The 22,756-nt window shown below is 38.2% G+C and overlaps 3 protein-coding genes across 7 annotated transcripts in view; 1 reads left to right on the top strand and 2 right to left on the bottom strand.

The window, feature by feature from the left end:
• Positions 1–1,806, bottom strand: part of LOC123873725 (stress-activated protein kinase JNK) — a 107,145-nt gene extending 105,339 nt beyond the window's left edge. Inside the window, exon 1 of the mRNA XM_045918737.1 lies at positions 1,670–1,806. The gene's annotated coding sequence lies outside the window, so the exon portion shown is untranslated. The remainder of the gene's footprint in view (positions 1–1,669) is intronic.
• A 498-nt stretch (positions 1,807–2,304) lies between these two features.
• LOC123873728 (RNA-binding protein lark) lies at positions 2,305–8,226 on the top strand. 3 transcript variants are annotated; one of them, XM_045918744.1, is made up of 5 exons: positions 2,305–2,454; positions 2,559–3,232; positions 3,439–3,704; positions 4,524–4,565; positions 6,943–8,226. In XM_045918744.1, the coding sequence occupies exons 2-5, from the start codon at positions 2,570–2,572 to the stop codon at positions 6,989–6,991; spliced, it is 1,020 nt and encodes a 339-aa protein (XP_045774700.1). In that variant the 5' UTR covers positions 2,305–2,454; positions 2,559–2,569; the 3' UTR covers positions 6,992–8,226. The 3 variants fall into 3 exon arrangements, with proteins under 3 accessions (XP_045774700.1, XP_045774702.1, XP_045774699.1); XM_045918746.1 differs by having other exon boundaries at positions 2,305–2,455; positions 2,562–3,232; positions 3,439–3,644; XM_045918743.1 differs by having other exon boundaries at positions 2,307–2,455; positions 2,562–3,232.
• Positions 8,227–11,397: 3,171 nt separating this feature from the next.
• LOC123873720 (bone morphogenetic protein receptor type-1B) overlaps positions 11,398–22,756 on the bottom strand; it is a 168,584-nt gene continuing 157,225 nt past the window's right edge. For all 3 annotated transcript variants that reach the window (XM_045918729.1, XM_045918728.1, XM_045918730.1), the window contains exons 2-3: positions 15,463–15,650; positions 11,398–14,905 (exon numbers count right to left, since the gene is read on the bottom strand). In XM_045918729.1, the coding sequence (XP_045774685.1) occupies positions 13,649–14,905; positions 15,463–15,650 (1,445 nt within the window). In that variant the 3' untranslated portion in view covers positions 11,398–13,648. The remainder of the gene's footprint in view (positions 14,906–15,462; positions 15,651–22,756) is intronic.

Below are 22,756 nucleotides of genomic sequence, written 5' to 3'. Positions count from 1 at the left end.
AAATATGTGAGTATAGCTGGTACAGATACACACTTGACCAGTTTTTTTAATTCCGGGTAACAGCTGAAAGTCAGCATCCTGCATTTTGTGAGTGTTAACGCATGTGACGCAAGACATGTTGAGCTGTACACCCATTTGGAGTGGTGTCACAGATGAAAATGTACATTTGTATGCTTTGTTTTTATCTGTGACACCAACAACAAATAAATGCATTTTCTTTCTAGTTGTGTGATAGGCTTGCACTTGACAACAATCATGCTAATAAAAAGCAATGATGAGGGATAGGTTGGAGCGCGCTTGCCTAGAGGATGCCCATTCACTTTTGCTTTGAAGATATTTTATACTTGGCAGGTAACAGACCCTGGAAAGGCACTCCACCCCTAAGCAGTTTATATCACAAATCAAGGGTATTTTCTTCAAGTATATATTAGGACTATCCACTTTTTCCATACATTCATCGTCACAATAATCAACAGAAGACAACATCTTGGAAAATCTTCATGACACAGGATAGGATCTGGATAGGTTACACAAGAGGATGTAATGTTCTTTCTTCTATTTTTCAAAAATAATGAACTTCCTTCTTAGCAGTGAAATTCTTTAATGAATTCTTGCCTGTAATAGTAATTAATATATTTTAAGCGAGTCTGAGCTAAGATATAAAGAATAAGGATGACAGGTAGATCAAATAGGAGCTATAAGGTCAGAATAAAATGGATATGTTACAAGTAGACTCCCTTATCTTACTGCATTGATAGATTTCAAAATAGACAATTGGTGTGGGACAAAATTTCACACCTGTAGGTAAATTTTGGAAAATTATGAAAAGATTACTGAAATTTATTGAAATATTTTTATTCCAAAACAAAACAATTTCCAATATGTGCCTTGTTCTCTGCCTTCCGTCAATGCAATGGGATTTAGTTATAAGGCAATGTTTTCTATAAAGTGACTCTCTAGTAACCTAAACAAACCTTTATAGTAGAGTAAGATGTGTAAAGATGCCAAGACACTTAAAACTTATTCAATAGGCATTAAGTTGAGAATGTCCTCCCGTTTTAAGAAGTTCATTAAAATTCTCATGAGATATTAGACTAGTTAGACCTTCAATAGCAATGGCTATTTCTGGTGCAGTTCTTTACAATACAGGTACAGGGTTAAGGCAGTTCTGCAACACGTGAATTTATGAAGAAACTAAGTACCTATAAATATATTTTTGTAGTAAGTACTTGTTTATATTCTATACATACTTGTTTACATACTATACATACGTAAGTTACATACTTGTTTATATTCTACACTATTATCTCTAATTAAGGTGATTTAAGTGCCTTTATTAAAGGTGATTAAGTTGAATATAATAAGTACTGCAAATTATGACACATAAACAATAAAATAACGGTGAAAGTGGTTATGTATCACCTAGTCAATAAATCAATCTACACAGGAGAGCATGAAAAACATTTTCGCCCCAGAAAGTTCGGTCAGTCGGAACCGATTTACCTTTAGCGAATTTAAGATATATGCGTATACAAAAGGGCACACATTCTACGGATCAATAAGTAAAACTAAATGCTGTTCAAAAGATAATAGGCTAGAATTTATACGAAATTTGATCCATTTCGGCGTTTAGTGGGTGTATTGTGGCAAAAATATAAAAATTGCTCACCGGTATCTGCAAGAAATGTCCGCGGATTTGAAAATTACACTAAGCAACAATATATTACGAACACACAACGTAACAAAACACTATTTTATTTTGAGTAAAATATTTTTGTCGACAAAATATGAAATGTCAGATTTTGATTTTTGCTTTTGCTTTTGACGTTAATTGACAGGGGTTGCCGTTGGCTAGAAAGTACAAAAGCATATGAATCGATTAACGATTTGGAAGTGGACCTATAATTGCCGGCGCTTCACACTTGTATAGTACCTACTAATATAAGTAATATATTATTCTGTGACAACGGGCAAACACTAAACAGCAAATTATCTCTAAACAGAGATTTCTTCCTGCTTCCCACCAAACAGCAATGGTTTGGTATCTATTATATTACTAGGTTTGGTTGGAATGGTTGCTCGATATTACTTAAGCATTACGATGGTGCCGCCAGACGCTTCCGACAATCAAAGCAGAGTGCAACGTTTACAAAAGTGTACAATGTTACCCGTGACTGCTGTAACTGTGTCATCGAAAACACTAATCTTACCCGCTCCTTCAATTTTGTTCATTCACACATCCGCTTTCATATAAAAAGAAAAGTGTTTTCGCTATGGTTTATTGATACGTCATATCCGCTTGTTGGAAGGTTTGCAAAATTGACAATAAAAGTTTTCAAGACGCCATTTTGTGCTTGATTATAACGTGATTGCATCGCAGAAGAGTTTTTGTGATATTAGCAGTAATTTTAAGATATATTGTGTGTAACGTAGTGTTCCTTTAATAGTGTAACAGGTAAGTACGTATATAAAATTATATTTCACGCCAATATCCCGTCGGTAGTACAAACTTTGCCATGAACGCTGCTGACTCATTTCGACAAATTGTGTATGCGTTTCAGAACCTAAAATGCCGGGCGCCGGTACTTTCAAAATCTTCGTCGGGAACCTATCCGATAAAACTACGGACGCCGATCTGAGACCGCTGTTCGAAAAGTACGGTACGGTCGTAGAATGCGATATCATCAGAAATTACGGTTTCGTGCACATGGAAAACGAGCAAGTCGGGCGCGAGGCCGTTCAGAACCTCAACGGCGAGATCGTGAACGGGCAAGCGATCAAAATAGAAGCGGCCAAGAGCCGCAAGGCGCCGTCGACGCCGACCACTAAAATCTTCGTCGGTAACCTCACGGACAAGACGCGCGCGCCCGAGGTCCGCGAGCTGTTTCAGAAGTTCGGCACGGTCGTGGAGTGCGATATCGTTCGGAACTACGGCTTCGTGCACCTGGACGCGACGGGCGACGTCAACGAGGCCATCAAGGAGCTCAACGGCATGAACGTGGACGGCCAGCCCATGAAGGTGCAGCTCAGCACCAGCCGCGTGCGCCAGCGCCCGGGCATGGGCGACCCCGAGCAGTGCTACCGCTGCGGGCGCGGCGGCCACTGGTCCAAGGAGTGCCCCAAGGCGCTGGGGCCCGAGCGCAACGGCTTCCGCGAGCGCTTCGGCCGCGACCCCTACCCCCCGCCGCCGCCGCCGCCCTTCCTCCGCGACCGCATGATGGGAGGATTCGGGGTACGCGCTCTCTTACTTACCGCCGCCGGTCACTCGCGTGCAAACACTCGCTGCGGGCCGACAACGCCACTCACACATCCGCTAGCTAGGCCGATCACTACCTGCCGAACCACAGTACATCTATCCGGACAAATACTACATACTAAAATGAATTTACTTTTAATTTTTCTCCATAAACTGTGTGCTTTAACAAGTTAATTCAACAGGACCCTTACGATGGCTACTATGACCGCGCGCGGTTTGACTCGCCGAGGGATTTGTTCGAGCGGCGCTACCCAGTGGGCGCTTCCCGGGGGCTAGAGATGGGAGCGTCGCGCGCGCGGGGAGACTTCGCGTCGCCGCCGCTGCGCCGGGAACCGATGCCGCCGATGCCCAACCTGCCCCCGATGCGAAGCAGCATGGGGTCTATGAGGTCCTCGTATGATATGTATAGTAGACGAAGCCCCCCACGTGGACCGCAGATGTCCCGAGGGTAGGCACTTGATTTTCTTGTCTGTGTGGTAGAGTAGTATTTAGCAAAGCTTGAGATTTGTACTTTGTTTTCTTAATTCTAAATTTATTTGGGGCTTTTCTCTATAAAAAAAGAACCCCAGCCACATCATCCCTAAGCAAAACTTAACTTATTTATATTCCCATCTTAATTTGAAGAAGATAATTAATTTTACTTTCACCAAAAATTAACTCATTGTGCTAGCAAAATTCAGTTTAGTAGATCATTCATTGTATTGACTCTTTTAATGCCTAATTAACGTATTGTAGAAGTTATTATTAACAGATGTTGAATATAACTTAGTAGTAACATAACAGTAACAATGTAAAGTGTAAAGTTACTTTGTGCTTAAAGTTTTAGACTGACTAAACTTATTTTGAATTATTCTTTTTTTTTTCATCGTTGTGAAATTGTGCTGATAATTCTTATTTTCATCAACTTAAACTAAAGCAATGAAAATCTTGAATGCTGAGATTTATAGAGCATACTTTGACTCTACTTAAGTTTCAGTTAAAGCGAGACAGACTTATGTCAGCGGTGTACAACTGTCTCGTTTTAACATCACTTAACTCTTTAGTCTGAGCAAAATCCGATTTTGCTCTATAGACCTCGGCGTAACTCACTTTGGTCTGAGAAGCCCACAGCAAAGTCTGCTAAAGTGCCTGCCCTAAACTTTAATAGACTTCTTGAATAAAGATCTACACATAATTGCTAGGCCAAACAAATATTACTGAGTTTTCTTTATTTTCAATAACATACTGATATGAAATAAATATTGATTTTTTGTTATTCTTATTTCAGGATGTATGAAGACTTCAGCCGAGACACCTTTGATGACAGAAGGTAAGTGATTCAATTCTCTATTGTGACAGATCTACCATTAGATACTTACCAGAAGACAAGTGAAATTTAAAAATTTATAACACCCTCGACAAGTGAAGGTTACAGTATCTAGAAAAGAACTGATAACTTTCAAACAGCTGAACCAATTTTCTTGGATTATAGTTAAGAACACTCTCAATCAAACCACCTTTTAAACAAAAAAAAACGAATTAAAATCAGTTCATTAGATTAGGAGCTATGATGCTACAAACAGATACAGATACACACGTCAAACTTATAACACCCCTCTTTATGGGTCTGGGGTTAAAAACATACTTGTGGAGTATACAAACATAACTGGAGCTGGTGATAGCCTAGTTGTTAAGATGTCAGTCCCTATTCAAAGAGTTGGAGATTCGCTTTTCAGAGCTATGCATTTTAAACAGTTTAAATATACAGTGGACCCCCGGTAATCCGGCCCCCGTCTAATCCGGCACCCCCGGTAATCCGACATGTCTATTACATTGCGACATGTATTATTATTCAACTAGCTGATGCCCGCAGCTTCGCCCGCGTGGATTGGTCAGATCCCCTGCAGCATCAGGATTGAGGAGTTGGACTCCAAATTTTTTATGAAACAATGTCGCAAAGTTCCTCTATCGATTAAAAAAGAAATGACGCATATCGGTTCAGAAATCTCGGAGATTTCGGTGTACATAGGTAGAAAAACACAACTCCCTTTTTGAAAGTCGGTTAAAAAAGTAGCCTATGTTACTCCCTGGTCAATTCTCTATTTGTCTGTGAAAATCCCGTCAAAATCGGTTCAGCCGTTCCCAAGATTAGCCTTTTCAAACAGACAGACAGACAGACAAAAATTTTAAAAACGTGTGATTCAGTTATAGTATCGTTCAAATAACCATATGACCTTAATATGCGGTAGTTATTTCGAAATTACAGACAGACACTCCAATTTTATTTATTAGTATAGTATAGATATTTTTGACAATCTTCTTATTTTAATATGTACATTTGTTTGTACATAATTATTGCCTAGTGTAAAGTTATTATTTTTTGTAAGTTCTATAGCATTAATGACGTTAATATTGTTTAAAATTTGTCATACATAATGAAGTATGATTTGTACTTCAGAGTAAATATAAACATATAACATGTAGAATCTTATCATTGGTTCTGTAATTTGTCGGATTACAAGGTACTCTTATGTAAATATTTCCGGACTATAGGGGATCTTAGGCAGTACTCTATAATCTGACAAATTTGATAGTCCGACACTGCCCTGCAAAATGTTTGTCGGATTACCGGGGGTCCATGTACTTGCTTTAATGGTGAAGGAAAACTGTGTGTGGAAACCTGCATGCCTTAGAGTTCTTTATAACTTTCTCAAAGGTGTGTGAAGTCTGCCAATCTGCACTAGCAGCATGGTGGACTATGCGCAAACCCTTCTGACTCTGAGAGGCGATCTGTACTCAGTAGTGGGCCGGCGATGGGTACCTAGATGATTCTGTGCATAGAGTCTAGAGTGCACTCTTGATATGTGGACATTAACCATTCAAAAATCAAAATGCCTACCTAGTTTTTAAGTAAGTTATCAGGTATAATCTGCGACAGATTGAGATGGCAAACAGAGTATGAGGCGGGGAGACGCCTCGCACACCCGCACATGCTCAGTAGTGAACCAGCGATGGGATGATGATGATGATAAATCATTTTATTTTTATTGTTTTTGCCATCAAATTAAATGTATGTCAGCTATTCGAACAAAAAGTGGTCCAAAAGCTGTCAAACCAGATACTGGCAGTCAGGTTATAAAGCAAAGGCTACATGTTATAACTTGCATCTAAAAATATTTTTTTGAAAAAGCCAGTCCAGTGAGTCTGGTGGCGGGCTATGGCTGTGGCTAGTTACCACCCAACCTGCAAGGCAGTGTCCCCAATTGATTAAGCATTTGGGTAGAATGTGTAGAAACTGATAAGGAGTACGGGTTTAATAAAAACTGGCATATCCCTTTCAAATTAGTCCGCCCATCTTAGACTGCATTATTACTTACCACCAGCATGCTGATTGATTAACTCAATGTTCAACGAAGAATGATAGCCACCAAGCTTATTTGACAATGGTTCGTACTACATTGCTGCTTCACTGAGTGATATTGAAATGATTTTTGTAGAAAATCTTCATTGGATTAAAAATAAATGCCAAATGAGCTCAAAGGCTATCAGATTGTTGAACACTGAGTAAGGAGATCAAGGGCTAACTTGCAATGGAATAAAGAAATGGAAATTGTTAAGCTCAACCCCTGTTTATAAATTTTTGTTTAAATTTATTTACTCGAGTTCAAATTTAAAGGTAATTAATATGATTGTTTTCTTACTTCCAGGCCGGGGATGCGTGGACCCTCGCCGTCTAGGAGATACGCGCCTTACTAATAGTGAATAATTTATATCTTGACTGGTGTGGAGCGTTACTTTGACTAAACCCACTGTACCACCGCCTAGCAACCATACAGTTGGTAATACCATCTCAATACATATGCTCATGATGATCATCATGATTTGAAAGCTCAATTTTTTAACTCAAAACAACGAATATGGCTTTTCAATAGGCAGATATACAAATCTCAGGATTTTAGGATTTTTAAATACACTTTGGTAACTGTCTAAATGTTCTAAATACTTTTTTGTTTTGTCAGTCGCAATAGATATGGTTACACATTAATGGAAATGGGAACATATTAAATGTTGTTCAAATCCTACAAGTATAGGTGTTTAAAAAATAAGTGAAATAGTACATTAGAGTCCAGGATGGAAATAAAGTGATTGCGGGTCAAGTAAGATTGGATGGGCGAGGTGGAACCGAGCGAGGACATCCCAAGTGATGGCACCTTGTCCTTTTTAACCGACTTCGAAAATAGGAGGAGGTTCTCAATTCGTCAGAATCTTTTTTTAAACTAAACGAGGTCGCTAGTTGCATTTTGGCCGTGACTTGTATAGTACTACTTTTCTCCCATTTGCGAGGAAATATTAAAAAACTTTAAAAAATTAAAAAGGGACTTATAAGTCAGAATATTAATAAAATTGTGTGCCAAAAAACTTAATTTTGTTAGTGTACATTTAAAGCACCTTGTCAGCAGTATGAAACTGTCCAGCAATTTCTATTATTGTCCTGTTGTAAATTGCTGGCGTGAGTAAAGATCTGATTACTGTCTTGTTTTTTGGTACTGAAGCCTGAAGCCATTTCCGAGCATGTGGCAATAGTTATTTGTTCAAAAAGATAGCAAAATTCAATTTTGTTGCGAGTGCCTAGTTTGAACCCCGAGCGGGCGAAGGACCTTATAATAGAATCACGAGCGTAGCGAGTGATTCTAAGTTAGAATCCTGAGTGTAGCGAGGGGTTCAAAGGCACAAGAAATAAAAATTTTGTTATCGTGTGATACATACAACTTTTCACCTCGATAGCGAAAACGCAAGATCTAAGAAAATAATTATTTATTGAAACACTAAGATATTTTTATATTCATGTATATTACATGTTTATATGATAAAACCAGTTTCTGAGTAGATCTTCACACTTTTTAACAAATTTCCAATCGTTAAATAATTCAAAGGCTTTCAAGTATTTTTCACGCCACTTTTCCGGAACAAAGTTTAATTCAGCGTTAGACACTGATTCCTTTAATAACTGATGGTTTTAAATTATAATATTCTTATTTTTAAAACTTTTATAACAATTATCTACAAAGAAATTAGATAGGTATGTTTTTATTAAGCTTTAGACCTCATAGACAATTTTTCTTCTGTTTTTCCGCCATTTTTTATTCCTTTTTAATCTGCGTTCGGAATTGTGTCAATCATAAAATAAAAATATTTACAGGCAGACTTAAAATCTGAAGTCATAAGTTCAAATCCCACCTGTTTATTTATTAATCTAAATAATATGTAATAATTGCTGTTTTTCCATTAGGACACTTTTTCTTTTACTTTTTATTTTAACACTAGCTGATGCCCGCAGCTTCGCCCGTGTGGATTGGTCAGATCCCCTGCAGCATCAGGATTGAAGAGTTGGACTCCAAATTTTTTATGAAACAATGTCGCAAAGTTTCTCTATCGATTAAAAAAGAAATGACGCAAATCGGTTCAGAAATCTCGGAGATTTCGGTGTACATAGGTAGAAAAACACAACTCCCTTTTTGAAAGTCGGTTAAAAAAGTAGCCTATGTTACTCCCTGGTCAATTCTCTACTTGTCTGTGAAAATCCCGTCAAAATCGGTTCAGCCGTTCCCAAGATTAGCCTTTTCAAACAGACAGACAGACAGACAAAAAATTTAAAAACGTGTGATTCAGTTATAGTATCGTTCAAATAACCATATGACCTTAATATGCGGTAGTTATTTCGAAATTACAGACAGACACTCCAATTTTATTTATTAGTATAGATTTTATTATATTGTATAAGCACTTCCTGGATTTTTGTCGAAAATCAATAGATTAGTATTATTAAAGCTCAATTGTAAGATGTCTGGTGCTGATAATCTGTAACCCACAGCTCTTGAACTGTATGTTTGCTAAACTGTGACCGTACTTATGGTGGACTTTATAGTATGTGACTGCAAATGACTGATTTGCACATTCTAGGTAGAGTTTTGTATGACTGAGGTTGTTGTGTATGGAAGTGGATGGAGTGTACATAGGTTAATAATAAAATCTCATTTTTAAGTACTTACATATTGTTTTATTTATTTGATTTAAGGGCCTGCGCGGACGAGGGAGGGAGGGGTTTTGTCCACGGAGGACTGAAGTCACTCATTACTACGGCATTTCGCATTCGTCCATCGTGTGCGTTATGCGATGCAGTTCTTAAGTGATCCATTTTTGTCCTCCGCGGACAATAGTCCGTCGTCTGCGTAGGCACTAAGAGCAGTGGCGTGCACATGTTAGCAGTCAGCATTGTGCTACTCCCAACTAGTTCCTAGAGTATGCAGTGCTTTTATGCCTTTTAAACCTGCACGCCACTAAGTGTCAAAGAAATTTGAAGGATTAGAAGTAGGCACTTCCTAATTCCATGAAAGTGGGAACCTATTTGATTACAAGTTTTTGACTGCAATCCCAATTGACATTGATGCAGATTGGATGGAAGCGCTACATAAACGCTAGACGTCTACTGCTCAACATTGGTCTCATGTAGGGACTTCCACATCCAGCCTAGCGCCGCATAGGATCCAGTGGCTCTCTGACTGATGTTCTAGAGGAGGCCTGCCATTGCTGCGCTTTTGAGTGCAAGATCGCCTTACCAACACCTTGGGGTCCTGTTTATTGACCTGTGCCCATTGTAACTTCAGCATCGCAATTTGTTGAGCTATGTCGCTTACTCTACAGATCTCATTTTTAACCCCCGACCCAAAAAGAGGGGTGTTTTAAGTTTGACATGTGAATCTGTCTGTGGCATCGTAGCTCGTAAACTAATGAACCGATTTTAATTTAGTTTTTTTTTTTGTTTGAAAGGTGGCTTGATCGAGTGTTCTTAGCTATAATTCAAGAAAATCGGTTCAGCCGTTTGAAAGTTATCAGCTCTTTTCTAGTTAATGTAACCTTCACTCGTCGGGGGTGTTATAAACTTTTAATTTACACTTGTACTGTAGGTAAAGCGTAAAACAGAACTAAGAAAACTGCAATAGTGGAGCGGTGCGGGAGGGTGACAGTTTTCACAAGTTGATGAATTTCTGAGCTCTCGCATCATGTCATCACCCTTCCCGCACCGCTGCATTACCGCAGGAACCTACTCCTTTTGTAAACACAAGTCCTCTGGCTTGGGGATAGCGTTTTGCCAGTAAGGTGGTACCAAGACGATTCTATCTATCAATAAATAATCGGCCTGGGTGGTATAGTAATTTTCCCTTCAGGCCTCAACCGAGAATCTAAAGATAGAAAGGCTTCGATCGCAGGCACGCAAATCTAACTTTCAGAGTTATGTGCGCTTAAAGAACGAATCGGTCCCTAATCCCGAAAGCAACTTATTATTTCTCGGGAAAAACTATCCTAAGGGCCAGTCTCTAAATCTAAAATTCATGTTCCGTCCTTTTTTAGCAATATTAAAAAGAGGAGGATGCGGATACTCGTTTTAGTTTAGAGAACATATACTACAGAATCGGCGCCAATTTTTGCCAAATAACAAGATTGATATCCGCCAAATTACGGATAGATTGATTAGTTTTGGCCATTAGCGACGTTGATATTTATACCAGGAACCAAAAGCTTAATTTGCTATAATCCGCTAAACCAGATAAATCTGTATGGTGCAACATGCAGCATACGATATACACCACCCGCCCTCCCACTTCTGAACATGCAGGAAAAGCCAGCCACCAAGCATGCAATACGCACACCACCACACAAATCCCAAAACCACTCGACGCACGTTTCTTTGCAACTGGGCAAATTTTTGTAAGGTCTACAACAGTTCTAAACTACATCTCTTGAGGATGCTCCGGTGTCGGGACAAAACGTGCGTCGAGTGGTTTTGGTATTTGTTTGATGCTGCGTATTGCTTGCTTTTCTTGCATATTTAGCAGTGGGAGGGCGGGCGGTGCATGCTGCATTTGTCTGGTTTAGCGGATTATAGCAAATTAAGCTTTTGGTTCCTTGTATATCATAGACTTCCACAAAGTAACGCCTACTTCTATACAACATTGTTATTTGTCAAAAAAGAAGCATAATTTTTTCTGTGCAGATAGGATTGTTATTGTAGATATCTTGGGCTATCAAATGGGCTGTGAGGTCCAATCACTGCGCAGCGTAAATGTCGCTCGTCTAGGGAGGAAATAAATAAAAAGCTGATAGAATGTCCATTAATATTTTATTTGTAACTTACTTAGCAACATGTATTAGGCTCTACTCTATCACTATATATACACAACTCTGTACACGGCGCGCGCACGCACACTAAATGCTAGCAGACCCTCGCTTTGAAATTTGATACCTTCTACTTATTTTCCATACAATAAAAAACTTTTAATCCGGTTCGAAGGACCAATTTAATGTCTTTATTTAAATCTTCTTTTTCATAACTGAACCGTTATGGGATACACTTTTTGTGGGCAAATCACTTATTTCGAGGTTAATAGTCCTGCGGTAATCAAATTTCAAGGCAAAAGCGTCATTCAAAAAACATGTTAATACTAATCGAAGGCATCTCATAAGACACTGCGCTTGACCATCTTCATCTATCGCTAATACTTTCACATTATAGTCTTTTTCACCTTTTAAGTACAACCGAACAGATACGCGATTTCACAAAACAAAATTATTTTTGACTTCAGTAAGGCCCACTTGCACCAAACGGCTTAGTTTAAGATTATTGTCCGCGGAGGACAAAAATGAATCACTTAAGAATTGCATCGCACAACGCACACGATGCTATGGACTAACAGTACGGCAAAACACCGTTGTAAAAGATGAGGGACTTTTGTCCTCCGCGGACAACATTCTCTCGTCTGCATAGGCCCTTAATCTGGTTTAGTTAAATGTAATTCTGTCACTTTTTGTCAACTTTATTCCAGGGTTGACAAGAAAGGGACAGGGATAGACACTTATTTATACATATTCAAAAGGTGACCTATGGCTAAGTATCAACTGTTGTCGCTGGCTCCAATAATATTAAGATTGGAATGGATGACAATTACATTATTTATTCCAGTAGTTTATTTGTTGATAGCAAGCCATCGGTTTAGCCAGTTAGTACGTGATTATTTCGAATTTGTAATAAAAATCAAAACTTCTGTTATTGTCGAAATATCACAATTCAATTCGCGTATTTCATTTTTCAGATTGTATACAGCTCCATACATGTAACCACCTCTGTACAAAGAATTAAACATAACTAATGCAATCTCTTTTCTCGACGTATAAAAAATATTATTAGTAGAGCATTAATAGAGCAGCAATCTTAAAATTATCATAAACTATTGATTTTCATCGAGGTTTAGACAGAAAAGTGCAACCCAACACTGTGTAAAACGGAATGTAGGTACCTACACACCAATGACGACGCTAAGATTTTAAACACAACATAGAGAGTATATAAACCAAAACACAACAATAGCAAAATTTCATGACCTAAAGCTACAGAAGGCCTTGTACACACTTGCGGCAAGTCGTATTGTCGTACGCATGTCTAGACTGATCTGATTTGAATTTGACGTAGTGGTATGGAGCTGTATTATCCGATGTTTCATTCATCATGTCCACGGTGGATCCCGCGAGCTGCCATCGAGCGAGTCACTTATCGAAACGGAAGACAAATTTCATCTATTACAAAAACCATCCTTAAATCTACGTAATACATATAATAAACAATATTACAAAAAAAAAAATTAAGACGGAAATTTTAAATAATCCAAAGTTGAGGAGATTCCGGCGCACGAAAGCACGCCCACGAAAAGTATACACTTTGGTCGTGAAAATAACTCTTCATTTGTAGGGGTTTGTACCCCAAGGTTGCCAAGGGACCTTTTTACTAAGCTTTCGGTGTCTATCCGTCCGTCTGTCTGTCAGCGTGCTGTAACTCATGAACTGTAATAGGTTATTAAAAAACTTAAAGTACATAATGTTATAGGTATCTAGTGCAATGGTACGGAGCCCTTCTTGTGCGAGTCCGACTCGCACTTGGCCGGTTTTCCTTGTTCACACGTTTTTGCTTCTGTCTCACTTGCACAGAAGCGCTGAGGTCATTTGCTAAAAAGAGACTGCTATGATGATAGCTTGTGATCTTGGTACTGAATCGATAGCAAATAAATTTTAGTATAATTTCGCATCTTTTGCTTCCCAATGTCCAAGAAAAGGACAGACGAACTCTATTTAAGACTCTCAAACGAAAGATTTCGTGGGCGTGCTTTAAACTAAAATTTTTCATACGAAATCACTGGCAGGATATAAACTTAACAATACTGAGATTTTATAAAACGGCGGTGGTCGGAATTGTGTCGATGGGGGCACTGATGGGTCAAGTAGCGTCGCCACTTGCAACGCAATAAATAGGAGGAACTCGAGGCGGCGCCTCACGAAGTATTTACAGGAACAGTCTCGCGCGCGTCACACGAGCTTTACAGCGCTTTCGGCGCGGAATTTCGCTAGCGTCTTCTTGACGCGTAGAGCTGTGAGTCTTACGGGAGGGTTGTGGTGCCAGCACTCGGCCATCAGCGCTGCCAGCGCTTGAAGGGTCGCGGACGACTTCCATCGCGCCGGTTGCGGTGGTCTTATTCCCTTCCCGACGACTACTGTATGCATATCGTCGAACGACGGATCCGATGGCACGTATTCGTGATACGGCAGCGCATACGCTTCAACGTACTGAGCTTTATCCCCGGTAGTGCATCGCCTACACATCTCCCACAGAACCAAACCGAGGGAATACATATCAGCCATTTTGAAAGCTTCGAAATTTGTCACGTCCAGTTTCTCGTCTAAAACCTCAGGGGCCATATACCGTCTCGTTCCCACGCGGGTATTCGGAGCGATATCTACTTCGTTACGTTCTGCAACATATCTGACTGCGAGACCAAAGTCTGCAATCGCGCATTGGCCATTTCTTTTGACGAGGATATTCTTGCTCTTTATATCTCTGTGAGCGATCGCCGGTTTGCCTTTAGTCCCGAATATATCCATGTGAAGATGAGCCAATCCACTCACAATGGAATAAGCCATGGTCATCAAGCCGTGCGTATCTAGTACAACCGTTTGTAAGTAATCATGCAGCGATCCGTTCTCGTGGTAATCTGTGATTAACAGCATCTGAGTCCACGATCCTGTTCCCTTTATGTCAGCTGCGATAAAGCCGAGGATGTTCTCGTGTCGCATGAGAACAGTTTGGTATATCTCTGTCTCACGGAACCAGGAAGCTTCTTCTGTCGTGAAGAAGACTTTGACGGCGACCTTCTCGCCGCGCCAACGTGCGAGCCACACTTCTCCGTAGCGTCCTTTGCCAATTGATTCGACCATTTGTATTTGTTTCGCCACCGTTCTTTGTACTAACAAGGGAAGGCCTGATCCTGATCCCGAGGAGATCTCAGCGTGATGTGCGGGGGCGGGCGGGGAAGGCGGTCGCTTGCAGCCCTTTCTGCGCATTCTGAAGAGCAGCCAGAACGCTCCGAGGAATGCTAGTAAGGCCACACATAATGCCGCGGCGACCAAGGCGGTGTGTGGGACGGTGGCTGTTGGTCTGAGGCCGGGAGTTTCGGTGACGTCGGGCGGAGGTTCGGGCAGCTGCGGCCGAAGGCGGCGGTTGCAGTAATCCTTCTCGCAGCATTCTATCACTTTCGGATGCTGATGGGGCACTTGTGAGCTCTTGCACTGGAAAAAGAAAAGAGAAAAGTTACCAGTATTAAAAATTAAGTAAAACAAAAAGATTTTGAGAACTGTCCTAATTTTCTGATTTAGTTTTTTGGTTTGCTTTGTTTTTTAATTTGTGAACTGTGGTTTTACTAAGGAAAACTTTAAATTTACGACTGGTGGAAGTTTTACTGCCTGACTGCGAATTGCAATTTAGTCCAACCGTAAACAGTTTTATGGATTTGGTATTGCAGTTTCCTAGAAATCCCGACAGCTAGAGCATTGCATATCGTCCCGCCCATGGAATGTCGACCACGTCGGGATGCAGACCTCAACAATGTTTTGTAGTTCTATAGAAAAGTGATATTTCAAATTCGCGAATAATGATTTGAGAGAAAAAAAGGATAGAACGAACTTGTATTTAAATCACAATTCGTCTGGCGGCAGGCAGCCAGTATGATCTTGAGGATGACCAGGCTATTGTCGTCAAGCACTTCTTCGGCGGTGACGACGAAGTAGCCTTCAGACAGCGGTAAGGACTCATGATCAATCAGCATTCTGTTAGTGACGATACGAACCTGCATGAACCCCGACTCGTCCGGCGGCAAGCAGCCGGCGGTGCGCTCGAGGACGACCAGCCCATTGTCGTCGAGCACCTCCTCGACGGTGACGAAGCAGTAGCCGCCCGGCTGCGTGGTGCACGTGCTGTTGGCGGAGCCGTCGGGGCACGCGCTCACGCCCGAGCACTCGCACACTATGCCCCGACCTGGAATACAACAGATTATATGTTTTAGCAAATAAATATCGAAAAATACCTTTTTTTTCAAAAACTTAGAACAAAACTTAAAACCTAAATCTTATTACTATACAAATTATACTCGCGTGAAATGGTGCTAAAAATAAGGGCTACATTTCCGCGCTGGACAGCCAGGCTGATCCCTTGCGCGAAAAATGAGCCAGTCCTTCTGTCATCCGATGAGACTACAAACCGCAGTTAAATGTCTCGTAAAAAATGGTTTGCACCAAGACTCCAGGGCATCAGGGCAAACAGAACAAAAATGTAACTCTCGATAAGAGAGGCATAATTGCGCCGCTTACCGGTTTCAGCCATTAGCTATTTTATTTATTCAAAGACTTGCCCAGACATAAGAACATTTTCTTTAAAAAAAATCAAAGGAAAAATTGAAGATAACTTGCTTACAAGCAGAAAATTTCCAAAGTTTTAATTTGATTCCATGAATATAAATCAAAAATATATGTTAGGCATATCAGTGTTGTAGCTACAATTAGCACATATAACAAGACATAACATTTATAAAGTTCTAAATATTTTGAATAAAAATGAAAGTTTAAATTCACAGAAAATAAAAATAAAAACTAGTAAAAGAAAGCCACAACAATTAAAAGCCTAGCTATAAATCTTTTTGTATAAAACATTTTATCCTTACAAATCATTCGTCTTGAGCTCTTGCCTACAGTTTTAATCCGTTAAAGTGAAAAGAAAACAGGTCAATTATACCTATATTATAGGTTATCTTACCGATGGACTCGAGATAATCGATATCTTACATACATTTTCTTAACCTTGACTACTTAACAGAGACAACAATTTAAATAGAATAGTGCGTAGATTTTGATCCGTGGGAAGCGAAACGTAGGTAACAATGTGGGGTAACTTGACCCAGGCAAACTTGGCCGAATGCCATAGCTGCGGAAATGCAGCCACATGTCAGAGGATCATTATGAAATAGTAATAAAATAGCAACTTGCATGCAACCAGTGACGGATTAAGACTACTTGATGCACTAAGCAATCCATGCCTGTGGGCCCCCCTATCCGTATGTCAACTAGAATCGGTCTATAAACCTTTACCGCCTAAAAACATTAGTTTTTTGTAAAATAAGAAGCTGAGATGTAACGTACTTTAGAAGTGGAGTAGGTGCGACAACAATAAAAACCAAAGCATAATTTATTTATTTATTGAAGTGCGCCTTGCGGCTTTTGGGTGCATTCGAATTGTCGAATGCATAAGCGGGCAACGAGTGGGCTAGCGGGAGTGGGGTTATGACTCTAGGTCGGACTCTAATCTCTATGTCAACCTAAAACGCGCGAATTTACAAATTAGTCCTAGAAACTTTTTTGGTATGGTTTTGCGTGATGCCCTAAGGACGGATTTTTTTGGGCTCTTTCTGGTGCCCCCTCAGACGTGATGCCCTAGGCTTGCTTAATTTGATTAAGGGTTAATCCGTCACTGCATGCAACTCCAACGTTGCACGGTGTATGCAAACATATAAAACTAGTTTGGTATTTTTGCACGGACTGCATACTAAGCGCACGACGTAGACCAGTTATAAGATGCAACACGAAGCCTAAGAAGCACCTACATATTCCTGATTCAAGTAACATTATAAATGCAAATAGCTTCATTGCAAACTCCTCCATTAAAGATGTCCTTCGGAAATCACGACGATATCAGATATGGCTGATCACATTTAGAATTCAAACCTTTTCATCGAATAAACAGAGCAGTTAGTAAATATATGAAAAAGAATTCAAAAAATACAAATTATATTTTTAATGATAGATTAAGTAATATATTAACCTTATACAAGATATTAATTGGCAAGTAGGTAAGTATAAGGAAAAAAATCATCGATGGATGAATAAAATCTCAATTTTATTCATCCATCGATTTTTTTTTCTTTTTTATATTTTTTTCATAAGATATTTTATTCAAAAAAGCAAAAACCAAGATACCTATTAAATAGAAATACAAAATAATTGTATTAGATTAATAGCTATAGTGCTAATTTAAGGCGAAAAACATCATTGGATGAATTTATTTATTACTCAAGACCAGGTAAAATTAAAAGTACTTAGATCAGTTATAGTTTTAATTTGAACTGGTCTGTGTTTTCGCAGTTACTGCAAGAACACAGATATAAATATTAACTAACAGGTCGTTAATTGCGATATTATGGAAGAACATATTTTCAATGACTTGCTGTTTGTTTTTAATCCACGTCGAAGGACTTGTAATCCATATTCTAAGATTATATAATCGTTCTTATATTCCGTTATTAAGTTATTAACTAAAACTAGTTTGATATTTTTATACAGAATAATATATTGAAGTGCCAGATCAAGACAACATAGAAGAAACAAGTTACAGTTTAAAAATCTCATCTCAAATTGTTCACATGTTTAAATTAATAGTTAATTTCATTCAACAGAAATTATTATTGGTCTATTGTTCTAAAATAATGTCAAATTAACGCGTTCAGCGATCAATGTAAATGTATAATTGAGTTCAATTGTGTTACTGACATCATTTTTGAGTTTCTTTATATGTAGCTTCATCATCAATACAAAAGTAATATCTAATCAATGATATTCTATTTAAAAAGAAGTAGATACGTTATATACGCGTCTAAATTGAAGACTTATTAAAACTAACACATTTGGGTCAGTTTCGTGGATATTTTCTAGCTATCTTTTGTACTCTCGTGCGTTTTGTAGCTTCTTACTCATCAACGAGAACGAAATTTATAGGCTATATACGAGGTGTGTTCAAAAAGTACCCGGAATTTTTAAATTTCGCGGGTCTGGAGAGACCGATTGTCAAAATTATTTTTGTATTGTGTTGTTGTTCATGCCCCTAAAGTATGATAAAATTTTCAGCTATATTAACTGTTTACTTTGTCTGTGGTAGTCGCTAAGGTCCGACGTGTTTTCATGAGCTCGGCGATTTTTGCTTGTTTAAACAATGGAAGAGTCGAAGAATTTGTATTAAATTTTGCGTATAAAATGAAATGAAGTGTAACAAAGTGTGTGAACTGTTACAAAAAGCCTATGGTGAGTCTGCTATGAAAAAAACAAGTGTTTACGAGTGGTATAAGCGTTTCCAAGATTACTGCGAAGACGTTGAAGATGACGAACGCTCCGGTCGACCCAGCACGTCAATAAAATCGATGAAAATGTGAAAAAAAGTGGAAAAAAATGGTTATGAATGAACGCCGAATCACAATTAGAGAAGTTGCTGATGAAGTTGGAATATCAATTGGCTCATATCATAACATTTTTTTCAAATATTTTGGGCATGAAACGAGTGGCAGCAAAATTCATTCCAAAACTCACTCGTCGTTCTCACTCGTCGTTGCATGTTCGTAATTTTTTGGCCAAAAACAACCTCCATATTCACCAGATATGGCTCCGTGTGAATTTTTCCTGTTCCCAAAGTTGAAGAGACCCATGAAAGAACGGCGTTTTTCCTCGATTGAAGAAATAAAGGCCGAATCGCTGAGAGTGATCAAGGACATACCAAAAAGTGAATATCAAGAGTGCTTCGAAGATTGGAAAAAACGCTGGCATAAGTGTATTATATCTGAGGGGGACTAATTTGAAGGGGACCATATTGATGTAGACGAATAAATAAATATTTTTTTGAAAAAAACGAAAATTCCGGGTACTTTTTGAACACACCTCGTACATGAACGTAACATATCCATGATATCATTAGGTTCAGTTAAGTCCGTACTAAAATCATTCAGCATGTATATGTTTGTCGCTTCTTTAAGCCTCGACTATCCAAATAATTTCAAATCAAGGTAATCTTATAAATCTCATCTTCGCCTCACGACTTTTTTCAATATCCTAAAATCAATTTCATCATCATTGTTTTCATCAATCGCCGGCTCACTACTGAGCACGGATCTTCTGTCAGAATGAGGATTAAAGCCATAATCCAAGTGCAGATTGGTAAACTACCGTTATGACACACACATTATGGAGAACTCATAGGAAAGCAGGTTTCCTTATGGTATTTTCCTTTACCGTTAAGTTTAATTGCTATAACTCATTGCTCAAACATATCCAAGATCTGAAACTCATATCCTAGTAGTTCATCAGGGTCTTTTATGTTACACAATTCATGTGTTCAACAATGGTTCAGCACAACTCTTTTTTATTCCTGTCAACTTTTTCATGCATTTATCCTTATCCATTGACATTCATTACAATGTAATATTAATAACAATAATAACTTTACAACGGAGCCGATGACGTGGTTGGTCTTGTCATAATTTGTCTGATTTCTCAGGACGTCATTGCCTGTAATTTATCAACTGCAGGAGTACATTACATACTTACATCAGTATTATCATACACACAGTCGATAAAAGAAATGTAGAGCGTCTCATACATTGTGTCATTTTTAGGGTTTCGTACCTCAAAAGGAAAAACGGAACCCTTATAGGATCACTTTGTTGTCTGTCTGTCTGTCTTCGAGTTTCTTGCTGGTTCTTCTCGGTAGGAAAGGCATTCCGAACCAGTGGTAGATGCTTTTGACGATTCAAAAGAACTTGTAAAAGTCTAATTGAATAAAAATATTTTGAATTTGAATTTGAATTTGAATTTGTCCATCCGTCGTGTCTGTCAAGAAAACCTATAGTATAAGTAAAGGAATAAATCCGAAAACAGAAAATTTGTGGTCACGTCACAATAAAAAAAATTCAAAACGTGTTCACGAAATAATTAATTTACTGAATCACATATAGATGGCGCAGTTGTCATTAACTTGCTGTATTACACATAAAAATATTAAAATATCTTGTATGATGGTACCGAACCCTTCGTATGCGAGTCCGACTCGCACTTGACCAGTTTTTTATATATAACACCAAATAAAACATAATACAGCAAATGACAAAAACTACTTTTGAGACTTTTTTATTCCAACTTAAGATCGATTGCTGTCGGGCAGACAAACAAACAGACCGACAAGAAAGCGAGTCAATAAAAACATCAGTTCACAGATGATGTATGTTCACAGTTCAGAAATGAAACCTTCAAAAAACTAAACTTCGAGAGAAAAAGACGAATGCAGAGTAAAGTAGCCATAGGACTCGTAGGTGCAGACTAAAATAGGCCGCGCTTGTCTAGAAAATACCTATTCACTCTCCTTTTGAAGGCCTCCCATGAGGCCGCAGTGGTCGAAATTAGGTTCAGTCGAGAGGAACATACTGAGCTGTGCCTCAGGGGTTAATAAACGAAACCACCGTAGTTAGGTCGTCTAGACTGTAGACATCATTCATAATATCACCCTGTCGATTTTACATTTAAATCAATTGCATCTGAACCGATCGCTGTGGGCGCAGTTTACGACTTCAATCAACTTATTTATCGATACCTAAATTGGTATTATAACAACGTATTATTACATACATACATGATATATTATTTTATATTGCAAAGATTACATATTATTGACTACAAAAATTCACTCACAAAGAAGGAAGAATACATAAGTTCGTTCATTTTTAAACAAGACCTACTTGCTGTGGCTATTAATACAAAATTTTTGTATGAAAGATCCAGAAAACAAAACATTACGAAGAAGACAGTTCTCAATTAGTCGGTATGAAAATTATCAATGGTTCTTAAGTATAAAAAAATACGCAAGGAATAGCCGTAACTCTCAAAACAACGATGGACCAAATATGACTGAATATAGATCAGATTCAGATAATATCAAATTAAATTCTAAAAAAATGTATTCGAAATTCAAATGTTTGATATTTCTATAGGTGGGTGGTATACATAGGTATAGAAATATCTATATATTTCCTTAACGTAGGTATACCTACATTTTTAACAGAGTTTCCAGAATTGCTTATCATAATATTTATCCATTCCTTTCAATGCCTTTTAGGTTGAGTTAAATACTTGCAACTTTGTACAGATTTCGCCACGCGCATAATATTAACTCAAAAAAGTAATGAAATGATTAATGAAGTTGTTCAACTAGCTCATTTAAGGCTCCCTCTGAAAACCAGCGCTAAAATTGCTGTAGCATGATGTTAAGTGGGAGATCTTTTTCGTCACCAATTTATTTAGTTTGTTGTAAGTTTTTATCTTTCTCCCTTTTCATAAAATTATGTTTGGATTTCACCTAAAGCTTTATCCGAAAGATTTTTTTTACAACTAGCGACATGGCTTACATCTTTAATCATGTTTATGTCTTGTTTATGTTAGATATAATCTAAAATTGATGTACTATATTCTGTAGAAAAAGCTGAACCTGATGTTTTTTGTTTTGACAAATTCGTTTTTTTTTTTGTTATAAAATCTGATAAATACGTGTGTGTTTTTTATAAGAAAGGGTATTCAATAGTTTGGTCGGTATTAATTTTGGTAAAGCTCTTCAGAAATGGAAATCAGAATTTCTGAACTGATTAATTTAATTTTTATTGTTAAATGAAAATTTAGAAACAGTAAACGGTAAACAGTAAGACTTTGAAGTGTTAGCTTAGAAGTCAGTTTTTATAAAAATCTATTACCTATATACTGTTTATAATGAATTTATACCTATTAATAACAGATTTCCTTGTACTTGTATGAATAACCATTACAATCAATTAAAGGAAATAGCATTAACTCCGTAATTGTCGATATGATCTCGTAGATTACATCGATATAACAAGAAATATGAATGTCACTGCGATTGCAACCTTGTTTCAACAGAGGACGACAATAATCCGTTCCATTTTCCAGTTTCCACAGCTGTGATCCATTTGTGGATTGATCCACAGGATTTCCGACATCCTGCATCCTTTCTAGTGAGACTTATGTTTACGGCTCATGAAGTAAAATTAGCTTATTTTTCTAAAGACTAACTGCATGCTAATTTTTGTATGCGTTGTTTTTGCAATTGCCCTTTTTTAATTCTTATTTTGAGATAATTACTTGATTTTCTTTTACTTTCTTATTCCGTTTTCAATAAAGGTTGCTTATAGAGATTGCTATAGCAATAAGGCTGAATTTGCACCATCTAGTAGAGTCTCTTCTATATTTTCTGTAGGTTTATATTATGTT

This window comes from Maniola jurtina, chromosome 17, assembly GCF_905333055.1.
Source record: "Maniola jurtina chromosome 17, ilManJurt1.1, whole genome shotgun sequence".
In the NCBI taxonomy this organism is placed as follows: Eukaryota; Metazoa; Arthropoda; class Insecta; order Lepidoptera; family Nymphalidae; genus Maniola; species Maniola jurtina.
This window is presented reverse-complemented; position numbering and strand designations above follow the sequence as displayed.

Coding starts and splice junctions, on each gene's coding strand:
- LOC123873728 (XM_045918744.1), top strand. CDS start 2,570: ATGCCGGGCGCCGGTACTTTCAAAATCTTCGTCGGGAACCTATCCGAT. Junction 3,233..3,438: donor GCATGATGGGAGGATTCGGG/GTACGCGCTCTC, acceptor TTAATTCAACAG/GACCCTTACGATGGCTACTA. Junction 3,705..4,523: donor GGACCGCAGATGTCCCGAGG/GTAGGCACTTGA, acceptor TTCTTATTTCAG/GATGTATGAAGACTTCAGCC.